The following is a 16,814-nucleotide window of genomic DNA, read 5'->3' on the forward strand; positions in this document are numbered from 1 at the left end:
TATATATATATGAGAATGGACAGACGCAGGTTGTGTGGGGTAAATCTGTCCGGTTATAATGATAGTATATTTGGGGGAAGGTAATTCGTTCCACGGAAGACATATCCCGGGGACTAATGGATCATCGTGTGCTCGTAAAATTAGTATCATCATCAACCCCAGAAATTAAAGGCAATTTTCTCACTCTAATCCTTATCCCCGGGTATAGAATATTTGAACTTTTTATCAAAAAGAGTTCTAAGAGAAATTTTTGCCAGAGAGAGTGTTTACAAAATCTTTAAAACTCACGCGTGCATGAAGTAGACAGTTTGAATATTATCACGATGTATATAGAAAGATACACACAAGGAGACCATTTGACATCATCCCTGCTTCCGGAGGGTCGTGAGATGAAACGGAAAAAGAAAATAATGGGAAACAGTAATGCACATATGAGGCATCTGTGAGAACAGTCCTTCAAACATTAATTTACATAATAAATCTTCAAAATCAACAAGAAATGACATATGCAACGAGACAGCATATCAACTCATGTTCGAAGCAACTCATGTTCGAAGCAACTCATGTTCGAAGCGTGTCAAAGGGGAAGACTCATGACAACAGACTCACAAGAGACAGATGTGTACACATACGAGAGACATAGACGACTCACTACTGCTTCAGAATCACCAACACTCACAGTTCATGTCCAGCGTGACGGTGGCGGAGACAGGGGCCGAGCCGTTGAAGTTGAAGGCGCGGCACTCGAAGACGGCGTGGAGGTGCCTGCGGGTCAGCTCCGGCACCGTGACGGAGGCGCTCAGCACCCCGGCTCCTTCCTCCACCACCTCGGTCTTCCAGACCTCGTCGTTCACCAGCCACAACACCGTCGGTGCCGGACGTCCTGAGGGAGGAAGAACAGACAAGGTTAAATTCTAGTGGCCACTTTTTTTTTTCTTTTTTTTTTTCTTTTTTTTTTTTTTTATAAAGGGTATTTGGCGCTCAGCACTAGCTGAGGCTGACCTCATTACGCTGATGGATTGCTCGCTGGGAGGGAACTTCGCCAGTTCTGATCCAGTATTACGGGTGTTTTGTCGGTTGGTGTGCGTTTTGCTCTCTGTCTGTCGGAGTTTCCTATCCAATTTCATGTATTTCTGGCTTTTGATATACGCTCCTGACCGGGCCAACCCACTTGGTGTTTAATCTTTTTCCTCCAACTGCTGGAATACGAAGAAATTCACAGAGCAACAGATCACTGGATCACCCTTGAGGGCATTTGTGATACCGGAATATATCAGACTCTCACAGATTAGTGTGGCAAGAGCTAAAAGGCAGGTACGTTATTACGTTCCATGAATAATGTGTTTCTCTCTCGTGTCACGTGCATCAGCCCTGTTGCTTGCTTGTGTTTCTGACCACTGGTATGTGTTTTTCAGGCCACTGGTAGGTGTTTCTGACCACTGGTATGTGTCTCTCACTACTGGTGCATGTGTTTCTGACCACTCATATGTGTTCCTGACTATTGGTGTATGTGTTTCTGACCACTGGTATGTGTTCCTGACTACTGGTGTATGTGTTTCTGACCACTGGTATGTGTTCCTGACAACTGGTGTATGTGTTTCTGACAACTGGTATGTGATCCTGACTACTGGTCCAAGTGTTCCTGACCACTGGTAAGTGTTCCTGACCACTGGTGTATGTGTTTCTGACCACGGGTATGTGCTTGCTTCCAGCAAGATTAGTTTCCCACTCCAGCACGTCTGACCTACCAGACCAGGTTCATCATTTCTGACAACTTTTTCTTCATAATGTTGTATTCTTTTTTTTTTCCCCCCGTTTTCTAATATATTTTCCTCCCCTGTGGCTTGACTATCTTTTCATCAAGACACGTTCAGAATACCGTACTAATTGTACCCTGTGTGCCATTGATGTACACCTGTAGCGGCCCGAGTGACAATCGGGTTTAATTACTGTACTTAATTACTGTACTTTTTTTCAGAATAAGAGGAGAGAGTGTAGCGCTTCTATCCGGCTCAAGTAATACCAAAGGATATGAAAGGATTTATCTTTTCTTCATTTCATTTCTAAAGTCTCGTGCGTTTAGAACTGTTCTATATATTCAGGCATATCTCGAAAGCTACACACACACACTCACACACACACACACACACACACACACACACACACACACACACACACACACATCACACACACACACACACACATATATATATATATATATATATATATATATATATATATATATATATATATATATATATATATATATATATATATATATATCCAGCAGTAACAATACGGGGGCCCAGTGCACCACAGTAAATGCATGCAAGAGGTGTTGCGAGGGCGCAAGTATTGCTCACCGAAATTCCCAACAAACACTGAAGTTAGATGTTGCCTAACACTCCACCTCATCCCTTGCCTCTCCACCAGCCGGGCCAGTGCTGTCCGCCTGCAGGCGGCTCTATGTCCCATTTACACATCGTTTACTCTGTCGCTGAATATGCGAATGGAGTTTCTGACGGCGAGGTGGGACGGGGTTGGTGGGGGGAAAAAACTGCACCACTACTCCAGCGTTGGTGAGGGATCAAAGAGCAGGCTGCGGGGGCTCGCGTCGAGTTCATCGCTTGGCAGGAATACCTAGTGGGTGGGTCAGGCAGCAGCAGCAGCCATCCAGCCAGCCACCACGCTACTAGAGGGAACTTCCTTCATGCTGCTAAGAGGAACTTCCTTCATGCTGCTAAGAGAAACTTCCTTCATGTTGCTAGGCAGAGCTTTTTTTTTCATGATGCTCGGAAACTTCCTTCATGCTGCTATGAGGAACATCCTTTTTGCTGCTAGGGGGAACTTCCCTCATGCTGCTACGGGGAACTTCCCTCATGCTGCTAGGGGGAACTTCCCTCATGGTGCTAGGGGGAACTTCCCTCATGCTGCTAGGGGGAACTTCCCTCATGGTGCTAGGGGGAACTTCCCTCATGGTGCTAGGGGGAACTTCCCTCATGCTGCTAGGGGGAACTTCCTTCATGCTGCTAGGGAGCTTCCTTCATGCTGCTAGGCAGAGCTTTTTTTTCATGATGCTCGGAAACTTCCTTCATGCTGCGGTGAGGAACTTCCTTTTTGCTGCAAGGGGGACCTTCCCTCATGCTGCTAGGGGGAACTTCCTTCATGCTTCTCTGGGGAGGCCTTGCTTCAAACCTGAAGGCATTTCTTTCATACATCTCTCAGGGAAATCAGTTCTCCTTTGCTTTAGCAAAGCCTATACAAGGCTGCATTGTATATGTTTCCCGTCATTCCCGTCATTGTTCCGGCTTTGAACACGACGGTACGATCCCTGAGCACGAAGGGACGAACCATAAAAACGAAGGTAGACTTTGACCTGACTCTAAAGAGTCAGGTCAAAGTAGACACCATTAATACCCAAGGGTCGTACCGTTGCGCTCAACGGTTGTACCGTCGAGCTCAAGGGTCGTACCGTCGCGCTCAAGGGTCGTACCGTCGTGCTCTAGGGTCGTACCGTCGTGATCTAGGGTAGCACCGTCGTGCTCTAGGGTCGTACGTGTTCGACGGCTTCAGGTCAATTTCCTCACGGTGCACGAATTCTGAAACTGTGGGCGAAAGCAATTTACTTCGCTGTGTCAGTTCCATGTATGATAATGATTCTGTCTACTGCTGTATTTCACATAACCATCGTTCGATTTGGAGTACCGTCTGTACCGTCCTGCTCATACCATTTATACTACTCCCGTTACCACATCAAACACAAGGCTAAAAGACGGGGCAACACGAGTGTAAACCTCTCTCTCTCTCTCTCTCCCAGTAACACCCAAACAGTAATAAAAACAGTAATCACACACACACACACACACACACACACACACACACACACACACACACACACACACGCACAGAGGAACATATACGCAGAAATACACAGACGAGTATATACACTCATAGACACTCACACCAACAAAGACCTCAGACACAAATACAAAGTGGTAGGCAGACACAGATGCTCTATAAACAAAGGCTTCCCTTCACAAGTTTGCTGGCATTGCTTCAAGCTAATGTTCACACACACAAAGACTGCAGGTTTCTCATCACTACACTGCGGGAGACGCACCACTAGCAAGTGGGCCACTGATGGCATGCTCTCGCATCTTGCCTCGTGTGTGTGTGTGTGTGTGTGTGTGTGTGTGTGTGTGTGTGTGTCATATTCTTCAAGCATCATCACTGAATACGAGACTCCGCCGAAGACAATACGAGGCACACCAAAGGCAACATTATGCATACACAGACAACATAAAACACACCAAAGGCAATATATATATATATGACACCAAAAGATGACTGCCTCTTTTCCACTTGCCATCGTATACAGATGAAAACCACACTCCTTGGAGACTTTTTTTTTTATTCCGATACATTTTTTTGTCCCTTGCATAGACTCTTGTCTTTTGGCACTAAGAACGACAAAAGATGGCGAACATCATTAACATAAGGCAAGGTAATATTACGCATTTATCTGTATGTAACCTTTGCCTTTGTTTACATGTAAACTTCAAATCTTAGGTCAAATGCAAACCTCAACCCGATGGATTAAGTTCTTGACCAAATGGAATGGTGGAATTTCACCCGCTCTCTCGGTGATATAATCATATTCATAGCTTTTTCTTTTATATAAATCATCTTCTTGAAGGATTACTTCTCATCTGAAACACTTAACTTTTGCGTGGGGATTACTGGATTGGATTTATGAAATCTTCTCTTAATATAATCACTGGACTGTAAGGTAAATACACAGCTGCAGTCACTGATATGATCAAATCTCTAACAAGACCAGAAAAAAACAGCACTTTTTTACTCCTAGCTCTTACATTTCGGTTAAGCTCATAAGCCTTGTTCCACCAATATACACTTCGAACATTCTTAAGGGACATTTAACCCTATTTCTTCAGTCATCTGATATTTTCATTGCAAGGGAGAACAATACTTTTCTTTCTTTTTTTTCGCAATTTGAAGTGATTTTCTTCATGCCAAATGTGGACTGGAAATGAATCACTCTGGTTAATATATGCCTCAAAAACGTCATTCAACCTAATTTCCATTTCAATTTGCGAAAGGCGACTCATCCTGTGTGCTCGTATGTACACTTGAAGACAACTGACATCTTTACAAAAGAAAAAAATAAATATCTTCCATCGTTCTTTTCAATGTTCTTCATGACATAAAGAAAAGGAATTCTATTCCCCATTATTTTCCCTATCCAAACCTGAATTTGATAAAATGATGCAAACAGAGTTAAGCTTTAAAAAGGATTTGATAATAAGATCTTTCGGTGAGCTAAACAGAACATCTCTAGACTCATTCTTAATACCAAATGACAAGGGTGTCCGCGAGGGGCCCAAAATCGCATTGAGACGACGTAAAATCAGATCTTTTACGAAGTGTGGTTTTATCTTCATGTATATTCGCGACAGTGCGTTGTTCTTCACACACACACACACACACACACACACACACACACACAACACACACACACACACATATATGCACACGATATAAAAATAAAAGCTAGAAAATGTTATTTGATGAAATAGCGATTCTAAAGCTCTTACATAGGATTCCTATCCCAAACTGAAATAACTCTCAGAATCCCGATCCTACGCGGCTTGAAGCTTATTTTTCCCCCGAAGACAAATGAGAATAGCCATGCCATTTACATTTATGCAAAATATTGTAAGTGCGTAGCACAAAGGAGTTTCCATGAATAATGAAGGTTCTGATGAAACAAAAGGCGTTATTCACGGCAAAAAAAAAAAGGTGGGGAAGGGGGATCGGTTCGTTCGTGTAGTCTAATGTATACAGGGATTTATTCTAATGATTGAGGGATTACTCTGTCGGATTGAGCCATATTTTTTTTGATTAATAAGAGGCTAACTGCACGACTTTGATTATTTCTGGTGTTATAGAATTCTCTTATACAATCTCGTTGATGTATAATCCCTTAAGCCCTTCTTCTGCTTCTTTTTTTTTTTTTGTATTCAATGACACGTCTTGTATCAATCATTTCTTGGTCACGGACATGACTTCCTGGTCTCGATTCTGAATCCATGTCGCCTCCCATCCCCCCTCCTCTCTGTTGGCAGGCCTGATGTAATCATATCCTTTTTTACAAAAGCGTCCGCCAGTAAGCTCCTCCACTGCAGAAGATCAGAAAGGCAATCAGGCTATGCCCCATCCAACACTCGGGGTCGTGGGTCGCAATATACAGTACTGAATATCAAACAGGATTTGCGAATAGATGCAAGTCTTGAGAGAGAGAGAGAGAGAGAGAGAGAGAGAGAGAGAGAGAGAGAGAGAGAGAGAGAGAGTGAGTGAGTGAAGGGCTAAATATACTACGAAAAGCTCCCTTTGTCGTCCTCGTCATGAAAGGCCGAGGCAATGTACCTCTCCTCCTTAGTGTTTGGTTTCGTCATCATCATCGTCATCGTCATCAAACACGTCCTCAGCGACACGACAGATTTCTTAAACTGCGTCGGAGAAGCGAGATCCATATAAGCAGAACCCATGAGAAGACGGAGAGAGGGAGGTTCTCCAAGAATTTGATGATAAAGCTTAAGAAGCATGTGGTCAAGCTTAGAAGCAGATGCCTAAAGCAAGAAGTCTGAAATACTGACAGATAAAGCTTAAGAAGCAGATACCTAAAGCAAGAAGTCTCAAATAGACAGATAAAGCTTAAGAAGCTTGGTGTCAAGCCTAGAAGCAGATACTTAAAGCAAGAAGTCTGAAATACTGACAGATAAAGCTTAAGAAGCAGATACCTAAAGCAAGAAGTCTCAAATAGACAGATAAAGCTTAAGAAGCTTGGTGTCAAGCCTAAAGCAGATACTTTTCCACAGGAAGTCTCAGATACAGACAGCTGTTAGATAAGTTAATCAAATTATCTTTTCTAATGAGATTCGGAGTGATCCTCCCGGAAAAGTAGAGTTGCCTGAGCAACTCGATCACGGTACTCGAGACGTAGAGTTGCCTGAGCAACTCGATCAAGGTACTCGGGACGTAGAGTTACCCGAGCAACTCGATCAAGGTACTCGAGACGTAGAGTTACCCGAGCAACTCGATCACGGTACTCGGGACGTAGAGTTACCCGAGCAACTCGATGAAGATACTCGAGACGTAGAGTTACCCGAGCAACTCGATCACGGTACTCGAGACGTAGAGTTACCCGAGCAACTCGATCACGGTACTCGGGACACGTCTGCAAATGCAAATGTTTCGGCTCGAAGAATCAGGGAAAAAAAAAAAAAAAAAAAGGTCCGGCACCAGACCTTGGACCTCGCTGGGATCATTATGTGGTCCCCATAGTGTTCCTCAACCGCATCCGAAGACCATCATAACTACACCCGAACTGCATTATCATCTTAACTATTAAGGCTATTATCAGTGCGCCCCTTAGGGCGGGGTGGAGAGGTAATGTTAATGGTTAACTTTTCCATACAGACAGAGAGACAGACAGACAGACACATACACAGAAAGACAGACTTACAGACAGACACATACACAGAAAGACAGACTTACAGACAGACACATACACAGAAAGACAGACAGACATACATACATACAAACAGACAGTATCACGCTCAATAAATGGATCAAAGTCCCCCGTTAATGTAACGAAAGCTGGCATCATAACAAATGGTCTTTTTCATTACAGTGGTATTAGCTTCATGCGAAATATCATGGCGATAAAACTCGACTCAAATTAAAACTAGGCCTGAGGGGGGGGAGAAAAAATATTACTAAACACAGTGATACTGATTAGACATATTAATACATAATTAGCACATTCATTTGCATATACCAATTGTTTCAGTATGATATCAAGCCAGAAAAGAGCAAACAGGAGCCTCTCCACTGTTACGAGCTGGAAGTTACGAGGAGAAACGGGAGGACCTTTGTTCTGTTGCGCTGCTGATGAAATAATACCTTCCCGGCCATAAACAAAGCAAATCCGGGGAATGTGAAATTTAAAACTGGAAGTCTTCATTAATCTGACTCTGACGTAAATATTTCGAAATAATGACATCGAAATGGCCAGGGTTATATATTTTCTTTTACATGAAGGTTGGAGACTGAAGGCAGTGGCCTATTATGTATATATATGTGGTTTTTGGGCTCGAGTTCATATTCCAACGAGAGAGAGAGAGAGAGCTACAGTATGATACAATTTAAAGTGAGATGATATGATTTGTGGGTGTCGGAAGGCAGCAGGGAAGAGTTACAGACAGGTAAAGAGTTATGGGGCTTGTGGGGTAACAGCTGGGGGAGGCTCTGTTAACGTGTAGTTAAGGGGCCAAGGTGGGTGAAACTAAAGGGATGAGTGGTTAATGAAGAGGGATTAAGGATTGAGGTGGATGGAACTATGGCGTCGTGGGTCATAGCTAAGATGACGACGATAAAAGAGGTAGTTAGAGGGGGCGTAGACAAGGGAATAAATGAGGGGGCTATGAGAAGCGGGGCTGGTGGAGAAAAAAAAGCAGCTAAAAGTGGATGAAGCTATGGGGCTTGATGGACGGAGCAAATCTCCACCAAGATGGGTGGATTTAGGGGGGTGAAAAGAGGGAAGCAGTTGACCCTAATGCATCAGGATGGATGAGGGGAAAAGGTCAAGGAGTGTGGATACAGTTTACGGTAATCCATTTGGGCGAATTTAAAAGGTCAACGAAGCTAAGGTAAAGAGTTCCTAAGCGGATAGGGTCCTTGCAACTAAAGGGTAAATGGGTGTAATTGCGTCGGGGTAGGATGGGACCCGATGTTAGCCGGTAGAAAGGATAATAGAGGCGCTTGGCAATAAGCTGGGCTGTGGTAACAGGTGGTAGAACGGATAAAGCCAGATGGGGTAAAGTGACCTATGATGATAGATGGTAGCATGGATGAGCCATATAGGAGTAAGACAGAAGAAAAAAAAAAAAACGATAGACGGCATAATAGACAGAAACCACGCTGGGTAGCGAACCTCTTTTACAATATACTATTGGAAGGATGTTGGTAGAGGCTCGTCACTGGTTGTGAGGCAATAACTGTGGCAACCAGCATGTCCTCATTCTGATTCTATTGACTACACTGTTACCACGAGTGAGGATGATCGCTCAAGAAACGAGACATACAGCTCCCTACCTGAACAGGTGGACGATAAACTGGGACAAAATCACTGGTCAACAAAAAAAACTTCTGAGAAGTAAATATATACATACAAGATTGGTATTACCAACACTTCCTGGAAAAGAAATAAACCTGTAATCAAAGCACTGGTTGGATGAGTCTCCTCTTATAACCAATTCAACCTGAGAAAGTTAGAAAGATCAACATTCCTTCAACCTCGTGATTAAAACTGGTAATTCACAAACCACAATATCACTATAGCTGTTATGATCTGATTTCCCAACGGATTACTTAATGGTTACATGATAACACTTACGTACCAGCGGTTGGGATAAAAACACTATCGAGATAGACTGGATGGTGGCGCGAAGCACTACGTCTAATCAACCTCATCACAAGCTGTGTGCTCCCTGACACACACCCACACACATGCCGGTCCAAGATTGTAATTAGGATGGGTATGATACTATGCCATCTTCCGCCAACCTAAATAATCTCCACATCTATCCAATGCAGCTTTGGCTTAATCTACACTGCCAATAATATTCAACTGATTGTTTCCTACAAGAATGTACTAAACCAAACTATATTTGTCAATGGTAAATAAGCAGAAATGAATTGAACGTTCATTTCTCGTACCCCCGCCAGCCAAGCGTATGGTATCACTACGCCATTTCGGCAATACAGATAAACTGTCACTTTTCTTCACCAAGCTGCATTCTTCCCGCTATTCCTATACTAACCTTCTTGTTTTATAGCTCTCGAGGAAAATCATGCTTAACCTAGCGGGTCTAACTCTCTTTCGTACGTAAGAATTTCTCAACTGCAAACTGAGTCATGTTGAACTTCAAAATACAGGATCCAATTGTTTTAGGAAGGGACTTTGTACTGTTCTCTTTCTAAAATATAAGACCTCTTCTCTATTCTCCAGCTATTAACTGGTCATCTGGTCTTCTCTAACCTCGCTATTTCTGCTTCAAAACAATGAGTCGAGTTTCATTCGCTGAGGTACATATATATATCCAAAGCCCAATGACGTCATTTCTGCAAGTAGTACTCTGTCCTCTCACGAATTAACAATTCTCCTGCTACATTCTATCTATCATCAATAAGTCCATGGTTCTTCCCTTAACTTTCTACTTTTGATCCGACGTAATGGGTGAGCGGCAATCACAGATAAACACGCGGAGCCTAATGACACCCTCAGAGAAACTAGTTCCCGCGCCACAAACAATAATTTCTCTAGAGTACACAGATTTCAGTCTGTGAAACCACGTAGGGATATAGTGAACCGATATTTTCGTTCGGTATAGTTGGGGAAAGGTGGACTGACATTATAGATGGGAGAATAGACGATAAAATCAAGCATGGGGGTAAGTTTTGATGGGACAATAGATGAAATAATGGATACAGGCAGATGGGTGAGGGGGGCAAGCAGTTTCAGGGTTGTGGAAGGTGATGATTGGTCACAAATGGACATATCGTTGAACGAAAGCCGTTCGTACGGTCAACGGGACCACAAGAAGATATACATCATAACCTAGAGGTAACTTATTCTTAGATGACCTTATAAAACAAAACACTGATAAGCACATCGAAAGCTATTAATGAAAAGAAGTGGCGAAATCTTATTATTCTAATTTCTAGACTTACAACCTAATTCATTAATTAGGGATCCTCCACTATGTACTGTACAGAAAAGGTTTAAAGATTTACAATAAGGGTGGAATGATTAAAATATCAACATGAGGAGTTCTACTGTTGAGAATGTCCACTGGAAAAGAGATCTGTTGGCAATGTTAACATGACGAGATCTACTCTTGGCAATGTTAACATGACGAGATCTACTGTTGGCAATGTTAACATGACGCGATCTACCGTTGGCAATGTTAACATGACGAGATCTACTATTGGCACTGTTAACATGAGGAGTTCTACTGTTGGCAAAGTTAACATGACGAGATCTACTGTTGGCAATGTTAACATGACGAGACCTACTGTTGACAATGTTAACAGGAAGAGATCTACTGTTGGCAATGTTAACATGACGACATCTACTGTTGGCAATGTTAACATGACGAGATCTACTGCTGGGAACGTTAACATCAAGAAATTTACTGGTGGGAATGTTAACAGGAAGAGATCTACTGTTGGGAACGTTAACATGAGGTGATCTACTGTTGGCAAAGTTAACATGGGGAGAACTACTGTTGTGAGTGTTGACATGGTGAGATCTACTGTTGGAAATGTTAACAAGAGGACATCTCCAGCTTGGGGATGAAGCAAACAGCACCAAACATGATCGAGTCTCCGTACCTCCCGTGACTTTGCAGATGAGGTCGAGCTGGGCGCCCTCGTTGCACGGGCCGATGATGGAGGCTCCCGACTGGCCCACCACCAGGGAGTTGGAGGCGTTGTAGATCTCTGGCTTGTTGGGCGGGACTGTACGGGAGAGAGAGAGGGAGAGAGAGGTGGATGAGGCTTGTTACTGGCCGATGGAGAGAGAGAGAGAGAGAGAGAGAGAGAGAGAGAGAGAGAGAGAGAGAGAGAGAGAGAGAGAGAGAGAGAGATGAGGCTTGCTAGTGACCGATGGAGAGAGAGAGAGAGAGAGAGAGAGAGAGAGAGAGAGAGAGAGAGAGAGAGAGAGAGAGAGAGAGAGAGAGAGAGATCTGGGTCGGGAGAATAAGAGAAATATACATAATACGTTTCTTCCTAGTCTTATCAACATCTGAGAAGGTACAAAAAGCATTCATACACACAGTACATATGGGATCGTAACCTACATATAATACATAAAAAGCTTAAGAACTCATCTGTAATTCACAAGAGGTGTATGGTAGATCACGGAACCTATACAAAACACATACGCCAGAGAATGTATGGCACCACGTAAAGGGTCGTAAGATTAAGGATAGAACAATGTCGACTTTACACAATGGAATTCAGTCGCTTTCCCGACATATGGACCACACTTTAGGGGGAAAGGACCCGACTTTACTGGATCTGTTCAGGATTCCTGTACTGGATTTATCACACTGTAGGGAGGAGTCTGCCGTTGTACCACACCGTTTACCTAACTGTTAACGAAGGCATTCAGTATTACGGTAATTCTCAAAACTCCGAAAATATGGCGCGAAATTCTCGCCCGGTGGAATATTTATTTCAAAGCGTAAAATGCAATATTAGAATACGTACAAATTCATTACGGTGTTTATTGCTTGACGACACAGATTTTTATTCTGTTTTTTATTTTTCAGAACACATGTCAATAATACATAATTCAGCGGTTTAATTGTGAATGAACATCATTAATATATTCTATATTAGGGAGCTGTCATGTCGAATGAACAATTTTAAATTGACTCAGTATATAAGGCTCGATATAGCCCGCCCCCCCACATCTCTCTCTCTCTCTCTCTCTCTCTCTCTCTCTCTCTCTCTCTCTCTCTCTCTCTCTCTCTCTCTCTCTCTCTCTCCATCGGTAACTAACAAGTCTCATCCCCCTCCCTCTCTCTCTCTCTCTCTCTCTCTCTCTTTCTTCTTTCCCCCTCTCTCTCACAGAGAGAGAGAGAGAGAGAGAGAGAGAGAGAGAGAGAGAGAGAGAGGGGGAATGGCAACAGTTTTAAACCACCTGAACATCGCCAGAGCACGATTCCATCAGCGGACGTTTGCCCTGGAGCATCTTACTTCGTCTTTAAGACAGAATGTTCCCTAAAGCAACGTCAGGCGTACTCCTCTCCTCCCGACCAGGCCGCGAAAGTCCACATAATCAGCTCATCACATATTTCCACAGCCAGTGATAGAACAGGGTTTAAATTTGGCCGATCCATTTCTTTTTTATATATATTTTTTTTCACTGCCAAGATTTCAGATATTTCTTTGTGTACGTATCAAGTTTTCTGGGCCAAATATAGACTGGGTAACACAGGCTCAAAGAAATGGTTTACAGTCTTCTACGTCCAGATGAAAGACAGAGAAAATACGTTATACAAGTTTCTCATTCTAGGGGATCTCCCGCAGTGCTCGGGAAGTAGGCCACGTCCACCGTGCGGGACACCTGGTCACAAAGTGAGGTGATGTTTGGTGTGTCTTCGTATCGGTTAACACAGGACAACAGTGGAGTAATCCTTCAGCGTCGTCAGTGTGGAGGTAACATCTTGGGCACGATGGGTCTTGTGATATGGCATGGAGATGTGCGGTGTTCAAAACGCTGTCTAGAAAAAAAAAAATAATAACCCGCATGTGTCTGGGGAGTGTAGTTCCAGATGGGTGTATATCGGGTGGAGTGGTGTTTCAGGCTAGGTTGGGAGGGCATTTGCTTGACTTTTGCCGGGTCACTTCGATGTGTTTGTGTTTTGTCAGCATCGTGTTCGTTGGGGTGGTGGTGGGGGGGTGCATAATTTATATATATATATATATATATATATATATATATATATATATATATATATATATATATATATATATATTATCCCTGGGGATAGGGGAGCAAGAATACTTCCCAAGTATTCCCTGCGTGTCGTAGAAGGCGACTAAAAGGGGAGGGAGCGGGGGGCTGGAAATCCTCCCCTCTCATTTTTTCTTTAATTTTCCAAAAGAAGGAACAGAGAATTGGGCCAGGTGAGGGTAGTCCCTCAAAGGCCCAGTCATCTGTTCTTAACGCTACCTCGCTAATGCGGGAAATGGCGAATAGTTTGAAAAAAAAAAAAAAAAAAAAAAAAAAAAAAAATATATATATATATATATATATATATATATATATATATATATATATATATATATATATATATATATACACATGTTGCTGACGTGTGAAACAGGGGTAAGCTTTTTATTTCCAGTTCGGGGTTAGTAGTTGGTTATGGCGTGGTTTGGACAGGAAGGCTCCAGTGCTGAATGAAAATGAGTGATATCGTCGAGTAACATCGAGGGTTCAAAGCCAAACGAATTCTAGATTACGAAAAAACGAATACAAGACAAGAACGTCACAGTCCAAACTCGGTACCAAACAGACACACACACACACACACACACACATACACACACACACACACACACACTGGACCTCATCCAAATCAAAGTAACTCGCTGGAGATCCACTGATCACAACCCTTGGCTTCAGCCAGACCAGCGGCTCCATTATGCACGGCTCCATGTCACAAGTGAGGGTCTGGAGAAGGGAGGGAGGGGACGAGAACCCTAGCTGGGGGCAGAGTGGGAGGGAATGGATGATCCAGCAGGTGGCTCTCTCTCTCTCTCTTGCCTCTCCCACTTGAGGAAACTAAGTCTGGATGTGACCCTTGAGCACGACGGTGCTACCATCCTTCGAGTTCGTGCCGCCCCCGGAACACGTCAGGATCCTCGAACACGACGGTACGACCTTTGGGTATTACGACCTGACCTTGACATTTAAAGAACCATCTGAAGGCCAAGGGTCGTAGAGTTTCACCATCATGCTCAAGGTTTATTACTTGGCACTCAAGGGTCGTAAAGTCGTGCTCAAGGGTTATATGGTCGTTGCACAAGGGTCATACCGTCGTGCTCAAAGGTCGTAACGTCGCGCTCAAGGGTGATATTGCCGTGCTCAAGGGTCGTACCGTCATGCTCAAGGGTCGTACCGTCATGCTCAAGGGTCGTACCGTCGTGCTCAAAGGTCGAACCGTCGTGCTCAAGGGTCATACCATCGTGCTCAAGGGTTGTACAGTCGTGCTCAATGGTTATATCATCGTGCTAAAGGGTCATACCGTCGTGCTCAAGGGTCGTACAGTCGTGCTGAATGGTTATATCGTCGTGCTCAAGGATCGTACAGTCGTGCTCAAGGGTCGTACCGTCGTGCTCAAGGGTCATACCGCTGTGCTCAAAGGTCGTAACGTCGTGCTCAAGGTGTGGTACCATCGCGCTCAAGGGTCGTACCGTCATGCTCAAGGGTCATACGTCGTGCTCAAGGGTCGTACCGTCGTGCTCGGGGGTCATACCGTCGTGCTCAAGGGTCGTCCCGTCATGCTCAAGGGTCGTACCGTCGTGCTCAAGGGTCTTACCGTCGTGCTCAAGGGTCGTCCCGTCATGCTCAAGGGTCGTACCGTCGTGCTCGAGGGTCTTACCGTCGTGCTCGAGGGTCATACCGTCGTGCTCAAGGGTCGTAACGTCATGCTCAAGGGTCGTACCATCGTGCTCAAGGGTCGTACCGTCATGCTGAAGGTGTCGTACCATCGTGCTCAAGACCATAAGTGTGAACTAAAAGTAGCGTTATATCCAGCTTACAAAGACACGGCATGAATATATAATTTTTCTCGTATGGGTCAAAAAATGAACTGATTAACCATTAAACCATTAGCCACTGCTATACAGTTTCCGTGTAGGGTTAAGTTCATCCAAAAACAGGAGCTAAGACAATCAATTAGCAGTCCTACGAATTGCAACAACAATATTCCTCCACGTAAGTAGATTTTGCAGTTTCTACCCGTAGACTTTTCGACAAACTGATCAATTCTCTTTCTAAGCGTTCGATCTGGTTTCGATCGAACCCGCGTAGATGAGGGACGATCAAAATAATTAAGTTTTATTCGAAAGTTATTTTCAAATAACATGATTTTCCTTTTTCTCTCTGCGGTACATAAGAAATCGGAGTGAGCTTATCTTTACAATTTTCCCTCTAAGGTATTTTACATTTTGGTCACTCATTTCTCTGATTTCTTACATTCTGGTCACTCATTTCTCTGATTTCAAACATTTTGGTCACTCATTTCTCTGATTTCATACATTCTGGTCACTCATTTCTCCGATTTCATGCATTCTGGTAACTCATTTCTCTGATTTCATACATTCTGGTCACTCATTTCTCCGATTTCATGCATTCTGGTCACTCATTTCTCTGATTTCATACATTTAGGTCACTCATTTCCCTGATCTCATACATTTTGGTCACTCATTTCTCTGATTTCTTAAATTTTTGTTACACATTTCTCTGATTTCATACATTTTGGTCACTCATATCTCTGATTTCATACATTTTGGTCACTCATTTCTCTGATTTCATACATTTTCCTCACTTATTTCTCTGATTTCATACATTTTGGTCACTCATTTCTCTGATTTCATACATTTTGGTCACTCATTTCTCAGATTTCATACATTTTGTCACTTATTTCTCTGATTTCATACATTTTGGTCACTCATTTCCCTGATCTCATACATTTTGATCACTCATTTCTCTGATTTCATACATTTTGGTCACTCATTTCTCTGATTTCATACATTCTCGTCACTTATTTCTCTGATTTCATACATTTTGGTCAATCATTTCTCTGATTTCATATATTCTGGTCACTCATTTCTCTGATTTCATATATTCTGGTCACTCCTTTCCCTGATCTCATACATTTTGGTCACTCATTTCTCTGATTTCATATATTTTCGCCACTTACTTCTCTGATTTCATCCAGGATTCACTGACAGTTTAGCAAAGGTCAATTCTAAACCCATCATACAATCTTGCTGTTAAACATGGCAACATCATTCTCAAACTTGAAAAGGAAAATGAACTTTAATAGTTGAATTATCCCCCGTGCGCTGCTCTACTGGGCGTTTAAACCTCCTCGGCGCACCGAGTTTTAAACGTCTCCAACGCGACATTTAAATGCGTCGGCGCGCCG

The 16,814-nt window shown here is 43.2% G+C and overlaps 1 protein-coding gene across 1 annotated transcript in view; it reads right to left on the minus strand.

The window, feature by feature from the left end:
* Positions 1–16,814, minus strand: part of LOC139752777 (protein turtle homolog B-like) — a 637,105-nt gene that overhangs the window by 167,607 nt on the left and 452,684 nt on the right. Inside the window, 2 exon segments of the mRNA XM_071668690.1 lie at positions 680–883; positions 11,479–11,604. Coding sequence (XP_071524791.1) covers positions 680–883; positions 11,479–11,604 — 330 coding nt within the window.

The sequence above is a fragment of the Panulirus ornatus genome, chromosome 13 (assembly GCF_036320965.1).
Source record: "Panulirus ornatus isolate Po-2019 chromosome 13, ASM3632096v1, whole genome shotgun sequence".
In the NCBI taxonomy this organism is placed as follows: Eukaryota; Metazoa; Arthropoda; class Malacostraca; order Decapoda; family Palinuridae; genus Panulirus; species Panulirus ornatus.